Source organism: Halichoerus grypus, chromosome 7 (genome assembly GCF_964656455.1).
Source record: "Halichoerus grypus chromosome 7, mHalGry1.hap1.1, whole genome shotgun sequence".
NCBI lineage: Eukaryota > Metazoa > Chordata > Mammalia > Carnivora > Phocidae > Halichoerus > Halichoerus grypus.
Window position 1 is genome coordinate 110098219 of NC_135718.1, and position 17991 is coordinate 110116209.

The window sequence follows — 17991 nt, forward strand, 5'->3', positions numbered from 1 at the left end:
CAAATGTTTGGGCAGATGAATGGACCACTTTTACTAACTGTAGCTTTTAAAAATGTTTTTTTAAATCACGGGGCAATTCTGCCAGTTCCTATCCATGCATTTTGAAAATGATCTAACCCACCAGGAATTTATTAGTGAATGAATTAGATGTCGGCATATTAAAAAGCATAGACAGAAAGGTATGTGATTAAAGCACGTATTTTTTCCTTACCATAGACGTCCACATGAAATGACTTTTCAGCAGTTCCAGCAACATTGGTTGCATGACATGTATATGTTGCTGAATCAGAAACCTGTGCTCGAGGGATATGAAGAAATTGTCCTTTATTAATATAAAGTGCTTGTGAGCTGGATATGACTGGTTGGCCATCCTTATACCAAGTAATAGCAGGCATCGGCAGTCCCCGTGTTTCACATTCCAGCTTAATTATGCTGTTGATCAATGCTGATACTTTTGTGGTGACATTCCCTCCTTTAATAGTAGGTGGAACTATAAAGGATTTCAGAACAGAAACAAGTTTTCTAAGCTTTAGCATCTGCATCAAATTCTTAAATGTTGTAGAAGTTTAAATAATGCATTTAAAGTATTTAGAAGGGGCACCTGGGTGGCTCAGTCATTAAGCGTCTGCCTTTGGCTCAGGTCATGATCCCAGGGTCCTGGGATCGAGCCCCGCATCGGGCTCCCTGCTCAGCGGGAAGCCTGCTTCTCCCTCTCCCACTCCCCCTGCTTGTGTTCCCTCTCTCGCTGTCTCTCTCTCTGTCGAATAAATAAATAAAACCTTTAAAAAATATATTTTAAAAAATAAAGGATTTAGGAATTAAAGACAATTAGGAAGTCTATGATTTATCTACTGATAATAAATTGCCTGTCTTTTTAATCTTTATCACCCTCCTCTTGGGTTTCAGATTTCAGTAAAAGCAAACAGTCACAGTTTCAGTTTCAGGGGTTCATTTAAGTCCAATAGATCATATTACAGTAACTAAGAAAGTTATGTTTAACAAACAAAGCAAAACAAAATAAAACCCCACTTAAAGTAAATAGAATACATTTGACATCAGGCCAAGGGAACAAAAATGTCAGATGTGGTACGACTGCATGCCCTCTCCCGGCAAAATACTAAAGATCTAAGTGCCTTCAGAACCAGCTACTGGGGGGCGCCTGGGTGGCTCAGTCATTAAGCGTTTGCCTTCAGCTCAGGTCATGATCCCAGGGTACTGGGATCGAGCCCCACATTGGGCTCTCTGCTCGCCTGGAAGCCTGCTTCTCCCTCTTCCACTCCCCCTGCTTGTATTCCCTCTCGCTGTCTCTCTGTCAAAAAAAAAAAAAAAAAAAGAACCAGCTACTGGAAATAGCCGTGGAAATTTTAACTTCTGCTTCTTACCGGTTTTTGTTTCGTTGTTGTTGGGTTTTTTGGGTTTTTGTTTGTTTGTTTGTTTATTTGTTTTAGCTGCCAAGAGTTCATTCACTCAACTTTACTCATCTAATTGGCTACATGTGTATCTTCCATAATTCAGCAACCACATTCCTGGCCACTCACACCACATGAGAACTCTGTTGCTGGAAAAACAACTCAAGTGGCTCAATCCCCGCTACATCTTTTGACTGTGGTCATTCCAGGATTGCGCTATAACTGCAACAAGTTAAAAGAAATCAAATGGCATGTGCCTGAATTGGGAGTGCCTTAATATTATTTTATTAAACTTTTATTTTAGAATAGGATACGTTATAGAATGTTTTTCTTATGGTTGGAGTAGGATTATTTGTTTTAGGAGGAAGATCCCAGAGGTAAAATAACTTTCTCATTAGATCATATCAAAGGTACAAATTATCAGCATGACATCATGATCATGTTAACCTCAATAATCTGGTTACAGTAGCTTTTGCTAGGTTTCTCCACTGTAAAGTTGCTCTCCTTTTCCCCTTTTTTTGGGAAAGGAATCACTCTTTCCAGCCCATACGTACGGGGTGCGGAGTTATGTTCGACTTCTTGAGAGAAGAATACCTACATAATCTATTTGGAATTATTCTCTATAATTTTGTTTCTCCTCCCCAATTTGTTCACTTATTTAACAATTTATTTTTATCAGTATGAATTCATGGGAACTTATTTTATACTTTGGGTTATAATCTAATACTATAGTATTCAAATTGTTCCAGTTTTGACCACTGGAAGCTATTTCATTTGGTTCCTATGTCTCTCTGACATATCCATGTCATTTTACTATTTTGATACTTTCTTACTTTCTGGCTCACTACATGCTGCAGGCTCATCTTATATATTCCCTGCCCCAGCCTTAAAATTAACCATTTCCCTAGGAAAGCTCTGTCTTCTTTTAGTGGAAAAGGATTTTAGAAAACAAGAGCTGGGTGCTGAATAAAGTACCTTAATATTTTCTAATAATCATTCTTAGAACCAGCTCACAGTGACAAACATTCACCTACACATTTTTTTGTCACACATAATTTAAGGAAAGATGTACTACACTGTGAGGTAAACGTGGTGGTAGAGTAATTTTCTTATCAAGTGGTTTAATATATAGCTCAGGGAAACCAACTATGGTTCACAGGCCAGGCATGGAGATGCTGAGTTAAGAATAGTTTTTACATTTTTAAATGGGTGGAAAAAAATCAAAATAATACTAACAATATTTTGTGACATGTAAAAATTACATGAAATTCAAACTTAGGTGTCCATAAAATTTTATTGGGATATAGTCACACCCATTTGTTTACATATTGTCTATGGTTACTTTCTCTAATAACTGAATTAGGTAGTTACAAAAAATAGCAAATACGTATTCTCATTGCTTCTCACTGCTGCTCAGCTCACCATAAATTTAAGTGACATAGTTATAACTCAATAGCATTTCAAGTTGCCATGCATATCACCATACCATGATATTTTATTTTATTTTTATTATCAGTGAGTACCTCTCACATCAAAACAAGGAAAGAAAAGAAGACTTTAAAATTCACATTTTTAAAGCACAACACAGTGTGGATTATTTTGTTATAAATCAAATGGCAAAGCATTGGTTTTTTTTTTTAAATAATTCTATAGCTGTTCTGAAAGATTACAATATACACTAATACTACTAGACTAAGCACTTGTCACATTACTTCCAATTCAAAATAACAGTTGGAAAAATTAGAAAATGTAAAATGGGCTGACTCATAACAGAACCTCTTCACAAAAATAAAAAGTCAAAATGAGGCTACAATCAAAATAAGTTTCTCAGTGGTCATATGTTCGCCAAGCAAGAAAAGCCATTTACCAACAGTAATTTAATTAAAATCAGGGATGATTAGTCAGTAGTCACAGAAATGTGTCCAGAGAAATCTTAAATCTTTGTTTAAGATTATGAGCCTTTCCATGAGAACAATTGCTTGAAGAGTAGGGAACGCTGGGAGCAACATTAATAGTTAATTTTTTTTAAAGGCAACTTTTCTGAATAGTATTCTTGGCCCCTGACAAATTAACAGATGTTACTGATACTGCTTTTTGTTTGAGGAATCAATGCCAAATTTGAAGAAACTGAAGAATTAGCCTCTAAGAATAGTCTGCATGGAACGACTAGAGACAAAAATATTTTCAAAGAAGTTGAAAAAAAAAAAAACAAAAACACGAATTCATTACAACCTGAAGTGGAATCTGCTAAGATACAGTGCAAGTGATGGTGGTAAAAATATATGTGGGGCAGGAAAAGGCTTAGACAAATTCACAAAGCCTATTAAAATGTAAGGTTTTAAAAGTCTATATTCCTTGCATTATTTATCAGCAAGCCCTCCGTGTAAAGTATTCATATGTTAACAACCAGAAGTGTCCATGGTATCTTTTATCTGCCCTTATGGACTTGAAAATCATCAGTTCCATGAATTTTTGCTACATGTAGAAACTGAGTATAAAGACTTGTCCTACCATAGAGCAGTTCAGTGCCTTAATGGTGGTAAAGTTAAATTTTAATTTTTTGAGCTCAGGGCTGAGACTATTTTTTCTGAATGAAAAGAATTGTCCTCAAACACTATTACTGAATACCATTGAGTGATTTTGGAAACTAGTTTTGCTATAAACTTGATAATGTTTCTCAATGAATTCAACCTAAAATTACCAGACCAAACAGCACTTAAATGCAAAACTTATACTATGGTAGTCATTTTGTTTGAATCACAATTAATGTCAAACTGCTTTATAAATTTCCCATGCTGTCAAACAAAATTGAGATCTCCATTCCCTACAGATTTGCTGTGGATATGTTTTCTGAGCTCAAATTTCAGTTTCAGCAATGTTTGTCAGACCTTGATACAAATAGAAAGGAAATTTCTACATTCGAAGTTCAGTTATCTCTGAGAATGAGGACCTTCCATCCAACTTTCAATTGGAAATGTTTAATCTGTGGTATGGCATGCTAAAAGTCAGTTTATCAAAAGAATATAAGGGAATTCTATAAATGCTTTCTAAGCAATGAATATGGTCAATTAAAATAACATGTTCACAAACTGATATTGGTATTTGACAGTACATATCTGCATGAAAAGACATTTTCCAAGATGAAATACATAAGATCTCATTATAGATCAGCATTAACAGATGAACATTTGCATTCAATCTTGGTGAGAGGGATCACTAACTTTGACCTTCAATTAATTAAAATTTTATCCCCCCCAAAAGAATTCCATTCTTCTCATTAGTAGATTTGTAATTATAAAAAAAATTATAATTTTTGAAATTACTAGAAAAAAGAATTTCATCAATAGACAATTGGTAGAAATTTATTTCTACTTTGATATATAAGTACCTACATAATATCCTTGATTTTGTCTCATGGTCTGCAAAATCCAAAATATTTACTATCTTGCCCTTTATAAAAAAAGGTTTGCCAAGTCCAAGATAAGTAATTAATACAAATTCAAGCTACCATTTTGAAATCTTAAGGAACAGCATTTAATTCAGATTTAAAATTTTAATTTTGTTTTAAGGCTATTTATGCCATATGTTGATCTATAAATGCATATCAAACTTCTGGTTCAAATTGCCAAATCAGCTGGCAATTAGATGATACATTAATGACAGCAAGAACATAGGTTTAAATAAGTCCCTATTCTTCATGAATGCTTTACAAAGGCATATCATTTGCACTGAAAAGAAGCAATTTAAAAATTTTGCATTTATGAATTTGACAAAAATTACTAAAGAACATTTCTGATTGACATCTACTGCTTAATTTGCCAATAAATAAATGTCACTTCCTATTTCAGTTTAATTCATATATACTTTTCTGAGACCTTACTTCTATTTGAGGGACGTTGTTACGGATAAAGGTTATGAACACACTGCACATTAATATGCACCGCACATATATACTCAAAGACTTTTGTACACTCTGGGGAGGCTCTCAGACTTCCTAAACTCAAACACAAACCTCAGGTTAAAAATCTTTGCCTCAGAACTAAGAGCTGTCAGTTTACACGATCTCCCCATAGGATATTAAAAGCTCTTTTATTTCCTTCCTTCTTTCATATCTTTCCCCTCCCCCTTCCCCCATCTCTTATTTTTTCACTCTTACTTCGTCTCCATTTCTTTCCTTATTCAGGTACAACATGCATTTCTGCCTTTCAAGGACATCACCTGTTTTGTCCTCGTGTTAGTATGTAAATAAGGAAAACAAATGAATTAACTGTGGTGTGAAACACATTATCAATCTGAAATCTACATAAATATTCCTCACAGTTAGCCCAAATATGGCATATGTTTCATTCATTCTTAGGAATAAAAGCATTTTCATAAGTGAAATAAAATAAGCTTAAGATTACCCACTTGGAAGCACAGACAAGCTTGCTAGAAAGGAAATGCACTATTTCCTGAATTATAATACTCAAAACTTCACAATGTTGTAATGCCTTTCATCTCAGACAATCCTAGAAAATTTAATCACTATAGATCCCTCTCTTCTGGGTGCCTTAGGGCATCATACAGAGTGAACAAGAGGATCTGAAATAAAAGAACCCAAGTTCTATGGAAATAGGTGTCTTACTGAACCACCAAAATGTATTCATCATAGACCCTGGCAACAATACAACAATGTAGAGAAGACTACTCAAAAGCTTAGGGGAAAATTTGCACCTATTATTTAAATGTCTGATTCTGGTAGGAGGCCAATGGTAGCAATAACACTTTTGTTTAACTTGGATTCATGATTGCCAATCTTTCAGTAATGTTACTCTTTTTTGGAGGACATGTCTTTTCATGACTGAATTCTTCCAAGGCTTCTATTTATAGATAGAAATGATTTAAAAGCATGCATTAAATAAAATCTCTTTGATTCAAGAGAGCTATTCAAATTTTATATAAAGACACTAACATTAAAAAAGGGAAATTTCAAATCCAGTGAAGTTATATAGAAATCAAGCTAGTAAGACAATGCAATCACCAAGTAAATAATGAAAAACGAATAACATTTATTAAACTCTTACTTTAAGCCAGGTAACCCAGTGAGTATCTAGCTTTTGATCCTCACAATGACACTATTTTTTTTTTAAGATTTTTTATTTATTCATTTGAGACAGAGAGATACAGAGAGAGAGAGAGCGCATGGGCAGGGGGAGAGGCAGAGGGAGAGGGAGAAGCAGGCTTCCCGCTGAGCAGGGAGCCCGATGCGGGGCTCGATCCCAGGACCCTGGCATCATGACCTGAGCCGAAGGCAGACGCTTAACCATGTGAGCCACCCAGGCGCCCATCACAATAACACTATTAAGTAGGTGCTATTATTATCCCGTTTTACAGATGAGGAGACTGAAGATCAAAGGGTTGGGAAATGTGTCCAAAGTCACAAAGCTAGTGAGTGGCAAAAGCTGGATCTCAACTCATCTACCTGTCTCAGAAGCACAAGTTCTTATTAATGACTAGACCAGTGCTGTCCAATAGAAACACAATGCTAACCATATATATAATACAAATTTTTTGAGTAGCCATGTTAAAAAATTTGAAAATAAACAGAGGAAATAAGTTTTCATAATATATTTTATTTACCATCATTTCCAGTTTCATTCAATGTAAAATTATTAATTAGATATATTATATTTTCATATTAGGTCTTTGATATCTGGTCTATATTTTATACTTACAGCTTGTGTCAGTGTGGACTAGCCACATTTCCAGTGCTCCCCAGCCTCCTGTGACTAGTGGTTACAGTACTGGACAGTGTATCATTAGACCATTCATTCATTTAGCAAACATTTCTTGAGAGCTACTGTGTATCAAAGTAGGGAACCAGCAAAACAAGGCCCTGCTCTTGTGAAGTTTAGCTTCCTTGGAGACAAATAGCAAATAGGTAAATAAACCCATAATTGAGCAATAACTTATCAGACAGTGATATGTGTTATGAAGAAAATAAACTCAGACAATGCAGTAGTGACTGGGTGACAGCTTGGATTGGGAAGATCCTGTCAAAAGGTGATATTCCTGAAGTACCTAAAATTTCTTGAGTATCATACACAGTGGAGGGACCGAAATTAGTGCAGTAAGTAGAACCACAGTAAGCATGACTGGCCTATTGAGTTCTGTTCCTTTCTATTGGGTAATTCTTTGTGCCTGCAACATAATGTTCATGTGCCTTCCTATGACTCTGAGTATTAAAAAAAAATGACTTTGGAATTCACCTTCCTCAGGGGATATTGAGACTTTTAGTGAAATGATGGCTAACTCTTCTGGTGGGGACTTAGCTGGGAGAGAAGGGTGGCACAAACATAAGGCATTTAAAATATCACCATGTGGTCAGAATAAAGGCCAAGATGGTATGAAAAGAGAAAAACTGAAACGTCTGCATGCCACTGACTTCATTCAATTCATGCATTTCAACTCTTTTTAGAGGGTTTTTTTTTAACCCTTTTAAGGAGACAGACATTAGATTTATTATATACTAATCAAATAGGAAACACCTGCCCTCTTGAGTGACATTAACTGAAAATCACTACAACTCTCAAAGAAATCCTTACTTCATGACAAAATGCATTAAAACTGGATGCAATGTCCTGGTCTAAAACACAGAAGATAGGCTCTTGCTTCAAAAATAAGTAGGATTCCAGGGGCGCCTGGGTGGCTCAGTCATTGAGTGTCTGCCTTTGGCTCAGGTCATGATCCCAGGGTCCTGGGATCGAGCCCCACATCGGGCTCCCTGCTCCACGGGAAGCCTGCTTCTCCCTCTCCCACTCCCCCTGCTTGTGTTCCCTCTCTCGCTGTGTCTCTCTCTGGCAAATAAATAAATAAAATCTTTAAAAATAAATAAATAAATAAAATAAGTAGCATTCCAAATTATTCAGTATTGAATAAAAGAACAGTTAATATTAAACCCTTCTTTTCAAGTTTTGTTTTGTTTTTTTTTGGGGGGGGAGCAAGAGAGCACATGCGTACATACAATCTCACGAACCTGAGATCATGTTCTGAGCTGAAATCAAGAATCAGACGCTTAAGCGACTGAGCCACCCAGGCGCCCCTTCTTTTCAATTTATAGTGAGGATTGATAATAACAAAAAGCATAAGAAAATCACACTTACTGTAGATAGTCAGTTTTATGTCCTTGGCTTGTTTGCCAACTGCATTGGACACAGCGCACTGGTAGCGCCCCTTGTCACTTCTTCGTGCATCCTTTAAATGCAAAACTTGTCCCCTGTCTAGAAGTTCAATGTTAGGATCCTCTAAAAATAAAGGCCTAGAAAAAAATAAATTTTATTCTGTGGGTCCATTTTTATTTTCCTATGTTTCCTCTCTTATTGAGCGCAGCAAAAATCGTTAATCATAGGAGTTTAAAAATATGAATCAAAGTTGTTTTTTTCTGTATGACTCTAAAAGAAATGCAATGATGTGATTAGTACTCCTATTCAGAAAAATGGAATTATTAAAGCACTTTACTAATGAAAGTTAGATAACTATTACTTTGAGATGAAAATTCCCTCATGTCAAACTTAATTGTTGAATATTAATAGAAACCTGGTAGTGTCATTATTTGTTTCAGTCTTCCTTCTCCTGCTTATTTTCCTTCCTTTTTTGTTTGCATAGCTAAAATTTCTATCATCAGTTAGTAAAGTAAAACTAAGAGTATAGGAGCTTGAGGCAAAGCAATATTATTTTTAAGCCAATATCATTATGTACCTGGAAAAGTATTCACAATAGAATGAATAGTTACTACTTCCTAAAGGCAATGATCATGCCAACTTTTCTAAAAAGCAGATATTGTAACAAATATGAATGCTTTCATATATAATCATAAATACTCAAAGATATTTATGCCAAAAGCAGCTCCTCTCTAGTTGTCAAGGAAGTCTTTTTCTACTATGTAGAGTCATTTATTGACTCACTTTACATAATTGGCAGCAGCTTTATGAGATACTTGAAACATGGTTATTAAAGTCTACAATATCCTACAGTTCATACCTTTAAAATCCACTGATCTTCTTTCAGGAAGACCCATAGCTAGTTTTTAAAAATTTGCAGTGACTTAGCCATGATAAATAATTAGATGCACTGCTCTATTAAAAGCCATGAGTCAGACTACACGATTAAATGGAAGCACATTTAATCGTCTACAGAAGCACCCTTCACTATTTCTTGGTATGACACTTTGTAGGAAGTTCTCAAAAGCTAAGAGAATAAAGTACCTTAATTTATTGCATCTTAACTGTTTAAAGGAAGTGAATACTTGATAATGTTACTCAAATTTAAGTAACTTTAAAACTTATATTGATTGTTAATTATGCAAGTAACATAAAAATTTAAACAAAAAAGTATTATAATAAGAAAAGATTCTCTTGATTTATTACCCCTAATGTGAGTCTTCTCTCTAAACATCTCACCATTCTAAGTTTGGTTTGTATTCTTCCACATGTTTTTTTCTAAACATTTTCACTCTTAAATGTCTTCCCAAAAGAATCTAGTTTGTAAATGGTATTGCTTTGTTCTACTTCTCTTTTCACTTAGCAATAGCTGTAGAGATATTTTTGGTGCCTATAGCTTGATCTTACTCTTTTTAATTGCTGCACAGTATTTCACAATATGACTATGCTGTAAGTTTTCTACCCATCTCCTAATGTTGGGTATTAGGCAGTTTTCACTTTTCTGACACCACAGTGTTTTGGGAATATTACCTACTGTGGTACAAGCCCTCCTGTGGATCCGCATGAATTCTTACTTCTCTCTCCTAAATCCTGAAAGTTATTTGCTACATTACAGCATAAGGGCATTCAAATTTTAATAGATATCAACAAATTGCCTTACAGAGTACTAATTTACATTCTCTGCAACATAGTATTACATCCTGATTTCCCACATTCTAGCCAACACTTGACATTGTTCAAACCTTTATATATTTATTTATATACTTATTTATTTGCCAATCTGACCTGATTTTTGTTTATATTCTCCAAATTATTGAGAGTGAGCCTCTTTTTCTTTTTTCTTCCAAGTTTTATTTAAATCCCAGTTAGTTAACATACAGTGTAATATTTGTGTCACATGTAAGATTAAGTGATTCATCACTTACATACAACACCCAGTCCTCATCACAACAAGTGCCCCCCTTAATACCCATCATCCATTTAACCCATCTCCCTGCCCACCTCCCCTCCAGCAACCTTGTTTGTTCTCTATAGTTAAGAGTCAGCTTTATTGTTAGCCTCTCTTTTCTTCCCCCTCTATGTTCATCAGTTTTGTTTCCTAAGTTCTACATATGAGTGAAATCATATAGTATTTGTCTTTCTCTGACTGACTTATTTCATTAGCATAATACTCTCTAGAGCATCTTTTAATACATTTATTGCTTAACTACAAATTTTTAAATTGCCTGTTTATATCCTCCATTCATTTTTCTGTTGTCTTTTTTATTGATTTATAAAAAAAGTTTGCATACTTTACTTATACGTAGTTGCATACTTTATTCTATACAATGCAAATCTTTACTCTTAAGTCTTAGACACCTGCTCTCAAAAACGATAATAATACTCGAACTGTGACCATGCTGTGAAAAATAAGCTCTCAAGAACAATACGAATCACTGCAGCCATATCAGTGTGGGCAAACCTCAGTAGCCCTTGAACATGAAGTCTGGGAAATATCTATTGCTCTTCTGTGACTGTTCCTTTTTTACATTTATAACACTAGCTTAAGTATTCATCTTGTCATAAAAATTTTCTTTTTTCATAAGTCAAATAGTTCCATGTAAAGGCAAAATTATCTCTGCCTTTGAAGCTTGCATTTTTCATTTTTTATTCTAAGACTTTGGGCAGAGTATTTAGTGTACAGTAAATTTGAGTGCCTCTATGTTTCTAAAATAAATTCCTGGCATTTATAAAGTTCTTATAATTCACAAGAATAAAACGTATTACAAGACTTTGAGACCAGTTTTTGAATAATATTGTTTTTCCTTCATGTTCATTTAATAATATCTGTGTTTAAAATAATTGAAAGGAAGAAAATCCATAAGCATTTACACATCTATTTCCTATCAATTGGACCCTTGCAACAAATAGAGAAAGGGTACTCACTTGCCATCTTTGAACCAGTGAATAACAGGGAAAGGGGTGCCTTTGACTTGGCATTCGAGGGTGATGTCATGGTTGAAGACAACAGAGACTTCATTTGGGGAGCTGGCACCTATTATGGTGGGTGGGACTTGAACAAAACATTTTATCATGAATATCTATGACTTCACAAAAAAGTGGGGGGTAGGAAGAGCAGATTATTATTGACTTCTACAGTATTTCAATAAGATTTTAATATTACAAATAAAATACCACACAATAATACCTTTTCATATTGCATCTGTGGACCCACCCAAATGCTAAATTTAAATATATGAACACATTCATGAAAGATTCACTAGCAGGACAATTACCTGCAAAAACTAACTCATTTTGAGGAGTGCAAAAGGAGTTGAGAATATAAGTGAGCAGTGAAGCTCATATAATGCAATTTATTACTGTTATACATTTTAGATAACAAATGACATCACTATTAATTTTATAATGTTCAAATTCTACATATTACAACATAGTGCTGTTTGAAGTATATTACCCTTATTTCTTTTAAAGGGCCTCTATGCTACGATTGGATAGGAGACCTATGAAAATGACTATGCTAGTTTTTATTCTCAGAATTACCAAAATATTGAAGAATTCCTGTACGCTTCCCTGACTTTAAAATCCTCTCCCTTCATATCATGTTAAGATGTTTGGTCTTCATCTTCAGGGCAATGACCAACCACCAAAGTAGCTCCCTCAGTAGAGGAGGGGTGTGATCAGATTTGTGTTTTAAGACCACATTGGCTGGGGGATGAAGAATGGATTTGAGTGGCAGAGTGGATGAAGGGGAGCAGTTCAGAGGTTACTACATTAATTTGGTTTATAAATGATGATACTTTCACAGTTAGAAATGAAAGGAAGTAGATAGTTCAACATTGGATTAGGAAGTAGACTTGACAGGATGTAGATATATTTAAGGAGTTGGGGAGAGGTAGGTGGAAAGAATGAGTGCTAGGTTCTAGCAGAAGCAAGTGGGTGGATGGACATGTTTGGCACTGTGATGGAGATCACTGAAGATGACCCCAGATGAACAGATGTTCATTGAGACCTTTCTGTTTGATATGCTCCTAAGACATCAAGTTAAGACATTGTGGAAAAGATGAGATATATATTCTTAGAGCTCAGAGAAGAAGTCTGAGCTGGAAATAAAAATTTGGGAGTCATCAGCACACAGAATTCAAAGTAAATGAATGCCAAGAGAAATAATGCCAATGTGACTAATGATAGAAAAAGATTACTTAGTTTGTTTTTTATAGCCTGTACTTAAATATTATAAGAATAATTTTGGTAGAGGAAATGCAAAGTATTTCAGGCTCTGAGAAGACTAATGAGAGGGATTATTTTTATGCTGAAGCAGCTTAAAAATGGTTATTTGAATGCAGCATCATTCCCAGACTTAGAAACATATGCCCATATGGATGAACAAAATATTGAAAAGGGAGGAAGTCATTTTATCACAAAGTAAACTTTAATTGGCAAATATAATTTCATAAACTAAAATTATAAAACTTTAAATTTATGAGTACCATTAAAATTTTCTAAATGTCTTATATTTCAATTCCTTTACCCACACTCAGAATTTTCCCCTCTTAATTAGGATCAGGGCAGAGGTGATTTAGTTATGAGTTAATTAGAATGCAGGGAAAGGTGCATTTGCTACTTTTCTCCAGTTCAAGTTACAACCTAGCAGCTTCATGTGTCAAGAGCATTAATGAGTTTTACTCTGCATCATCCTGTATAGTTACTTCCCAGAGAATTTCCTGCCCACCTAATAGGAGAAATCAACAAGAGTAGTTATTTATTATTTTATGCATAAGATAGTACCAAATATTCACAGACATTTCTATGATAAATAATAAAAAACTTAAAATATTCTATATCATATGATTCCAGTTAACCAATATTAAAGACAAAAATAATGAAAGAGTGAAACAAATGATATTTCTCTTTTCAATTTTTTAATCTCTTTGCTCTTTCATAACTGTCAGCTCCATTCTATTATAAGAAATGCATCTGATAATTGTAGCGTTTTTAAAAGACTGTTTCCCTTACCTAACACATCGATGTTAAAATACTTCTGAGAAGTGCCTGCAATATTAACTGCTTTGCAGGAATATCTTCCTGCATCCTCTGGAGTGACTTTGAAGAGCTTTAATATCTTCCCATTGTTCACAATCTGAATAGTGCTGCTTTCAGTCACCTTCAAAGGCCAAAATGGTCAGTGTTATTTCCAATCCCAATACAAATGCACAATTAGGAATTGACGCAGAAGTTTTGTATCATTATTAATAAGAAAGTCACATTTGAATGATTTATTTCAGAGGCAGAGGCAAGGAATTATGCATATTCTGATGTCTTCATTTACCTGGATGTCATCTTTGTACCACATAATGATGGGAGAAGGAGTACCTTCAACTTCACAAAAGAGATTGGTCAGCTGATTGACCAACACAGATACGTTTGTTATTTGTTCTTTATCTTTAATTACTGGAGGAACTGCAAAAAGAGGAGTCATGGCTAGATAATTTTGTAAAAAATGTTACTTATGACGTTTCTTTACACAGGCCTTTAGAAAGCAAATTCTAAGATATCTGATAGTTAGAAAGGCTGGTCATATTTAAGCACATGCCTTAACATAATATGAAAAATCTTGACCAATATATTTATAAATAACTCTTATTAAAGTTTTACTTTAATTATCAGTTCAGAGTTTTGAAGTGAGGATAAAACTTAGGATAAATTTAAGGGAGAAACTAGTTATTCCGCATACCACTCAAAATGTAAACTGCTAGGGTCTTAATGAAGTCACGAGAGGGACTCACTACTTTGCTGATGGACGTGCATATTTCCCAGTGTCTACGGAAGCCAATATCCATGAAATTTTAAAATGAACATAACCTGTGACTGATGCAAAATGACCAATGTACAAATATTTCATTAAAGTGTTACTTATAATAACAAATAACTGGTAACACCTAAATGTTCATCATTAATAGATGAAGGTTAAGGAAATCAAGGCATAGCCATACAGTGGGATGCTATATAGGTATAAATAAGAGTTAGGAATAATGAATAATCCCCAAGATAGATATTTTAGTAAAATAGACAAGGTGTAGAGTAATGGATACAACGTTCTTCTATATATATGTACCTTTTTATACACAAAAAGAGGATAAAATATATATTCATATTTCCTTGTTACATATAAAATATCTCTGGGAAAATACACGTACACACACACACACACACACACACGAAGTTAATAAATTTCTTTGCTGTTAGGGAGGATAAGTAGATAGCTTAGCTTAGCTCATGAAACTTTTTGACTATTCTACTACTGAATTTTAAATAAAGTCACAATAAAAAATTACATGAAATTTTAAATCAATCAATTAACCAATGCAATCAGATTATCAATTTCCTTTTGATAACATTCTATTCACATTAATATTAAATAAGCCTACATTGAAAGAATAACTTACATATATGAGAATTAGAAAATGTCACATATTCAAGTATATGATTTTAGTATTTTATCTATGTTTACCATGGACTTTGAGGTTATATTTTTTTTCTGTGGTTCCAGCTTCATTGATTGCCACACAGATGTACTCCCCATTGTCAGAGGGTGTAACAGAAGCAATAACCAACAATGTGCCATCTTCCAAAATAGAAATACCAGGCTCTCTGCCTGTCAGCTCCCTACCATTCCATATCCATCTGATGGTTGGTTTGGGGGTCCCTAAACAAGAAATCAGAGTTTTGTGGTATTTTATAATAAAATTAGGAATCATTATTAAATACATTAAGAAGAAACAAAATTTTGTTATGACTATAATTTGTACCCTAAGGTACAAATTAATTAATTAATTCAGGTACTTTCAAGATATTTCTCCTGGCATGAAATTTCAAAGAGATTATGGTATTTAATGCCTCTAATTTCTGATCAGTCTCAAGAGACCTGTCTCTACTGTAGAGTTTGAGCAAGTTGTCTTTATCAAGACTTTCAGAAGACAGTAAGCAAACCAAAGCATTTTCTTGTGTGAGTTCATGGTAATTAGTGGGGGAAAAAACTATATTGATCAAATGAAGAGAGTGTGGGGGGTAAAAATAAATGAAGAACAAAAAGCAAGAGGCTACCACAGGGATACAACATAAAGATTGCCCAACCAAGTAGAGTCATAAGTGCAGAAGTGATGCTTTATATAGTAGAGATGAGGAACTTTTACTACTAACACATCTGGTGATCTCATGCTGTTAAACGAAGGACAATAGGAACAATTCTTGACTTTTTATACTGAAAAGAAAATTGGGAAAGCAGAGAGCAAGACTGATTTCCTAGATTTATTTATGAATAACTGGAAATGATGTGCTCATGAGTGGAAGTGATAAAACCATCTTGAAGTATGTAATAGAGCCAAAAGCACATACTGGAAATAGACAAACATTAATTCTATATTAAGAATGTATTTATTTAGCAAACAATGTGTCAGGCACTAGTCTAAGTACTTTCAAAATTTAATTAATATCTATAAAAATAAAAAGAAAGGATATTAAATTAATGTGGTTGCCTGACATTGTTAATAATCTTATATTAAAGCATGATAAAAAATATTAAAGTACTGGCATATAATCCGAGAAAATTACAAAAGAATGGCAGAATATATAAAACATGTCGCTAAGGCTAAACTCAGGTTGAGTTAAGGACTTATGAAAGTGACTATGAAAGTTGTATTTACGAGAAAAAAAAATAAAACAAAAAGATTGGCCTATTTCATTGTGCTAACAGTAAAAAGCTGACTGATGAGAAAGAGAAGGTGAACGGATGACTGCAGTTTTCTATGTTGTCAAAGAAAAAAGGGGTATAATCATTGCCTCATTTCTTCACATCCCACTCATTCCTTTATGCATTTCAATCAGACTTCTCAATGAATGCTTGTTGAGTGAGTAAATGAAAAATTAAACAAACGAGCAAAAGAAGTTGCATTATCTTTAACTTATAAATGGTGGAACCATCACGTACAAGATGAAATTTGCTGCACAAGACAATGAAAAGGCATGTAGCTACTTTAAATGAACCTAAGAATTATATCCCAGGTGAAAATGGGGAACCCAAGAGGTGGTTTTTCAGAGTGGAAAAGGCAAGTCAAAACAGCTGGGAAAAGGGAAGTCCAAGCCAGCATTGGAGTCTGGGATCCAATAGAGAGCAAAGAGCAACAGGGCTACTGGTAGCGATCCAGAGGCATCGAATACTCACTGCAAATACCTGAACTTAAACCCTCGAAGGGTCTCCTCTCCAGGCCTTGCCTCCCCCCTCACTGCTGTGGGGATAGTTACTGATAATTATCTTGATATGTGAAAAGCTTGTTTAAGTTCTCTTGTAATGCTGGTAGAAAAAAACCCATTGGTGAGAGCCACTGTGGAGAGATGCAAAATCTTGCTACAGAAGCCGGAACAGCCATGAGGCCCTTCATCTGCTGCTGCCTCCAGGAACAATCGCTAAGAGGCCTTTGTGGGAGCACTGATGGTACCAGCTGCATGGAGGTGACAGAAGGAATACTGTCTGGAATTTGCCAGAACTGCTGTAAACCTGTTTGAGTCACTGTGGATGAAAGCAAACATGAAAGAAAGGACGTTCTGAACCACCTACTGGCATCCAGAGTAAGGCTGATAGTGACAATGCCTCTTTCACATCCCCCTGAGGGAAAACAGTAACAGTTTCCTGCCCAGAAACATGGGGGGATAGAAAGCCCAGAAATTCAGGGAGGTAAAAGGGGTTTGGATAAGCCCCGGAGTGCCAAGTTAGAACCTGGCTTTAGGATTACCAGTAGAGGGTAAATCTAAGAAAAAGGGTTTCTAGAAGAGCAGTATCCAGAACAAACAGGTTAGTCCTAAATCATAGTTCTGAGTGAGATAAATGCAGAAAATTCTGAATAGTTGTCACATTTTAAAGAGAAATCCTATCAAAACCGAATGAACTAAGAAGTGACAGGAAGGAGCCTGAACTACATGGGAAACATAGTAGATAAGGCAAGCTTGGAAGAACAGAAGGCTTTTGCATTGAAGTAAATAAAATACCTATGAGGGAAAAACACCTATTCAAAGAGCTGTTATTTAAAAGAGGGATTAATGCCCAAATGTTATAACAAGGACTAACAAGCAGATCTTTTCAAAAAGATGTTTTGGGTTCAACAGAGAATTCTGAAATAATATAACATTATGCTGATTCCCATATGTCCAAGGACTACACACCTTTTGCAGGACATGGAAATGCAATGCGTTCATTGGCCACTCTTTCTTGGAATGGAGTGTTATATGGAGGTTCTAGGTCTTCCAGTGTAGGTGGTTCTATTAGAAAAATATATGCATTATCACAGGCTTTCCTTAAGCAATATCAAACTCTCCTGAAGCATCATCAACCA

General features: G+C 34.9%; 1 protein-coding gene across 1 annotated transcript in view; it reads right to left on the reverse strand.

The window, feature by feature from the left end:
- HMCN1 (hemicentin 1) overlaps positions 1-17991 on the reverse strand; it is a 478487-nt gene that overhangs the window by 191479 nt on the left and 269017 nt on the right. The window contains exons 25-31 of the mRNA XM_078078047.1: positions 17822-17917; positions 15117-15311; positions 13935-14065; positions 13622-13769; positions 11534-11660; positions 8552-8706; positions 212-490 (exon numbers count right to left, since the gene is read on the reverse strand). Coding sequence (XP_077934173.1) covers positions 212-490; positions 8552-8706; positions 11534-11660; positions 13622-13769; positions 13935-14065; positions 15117-15311; positions 17822-17917 — 1131 coding nt within the window. The remainder of the gene's footprint in view (positions 1-211; positions 491-8551; positions 8707-11533; positions 11661-13621; positions 13770-13934; positions 14066-15116; positions 15312-17821; positions 17918-17991) is intronic.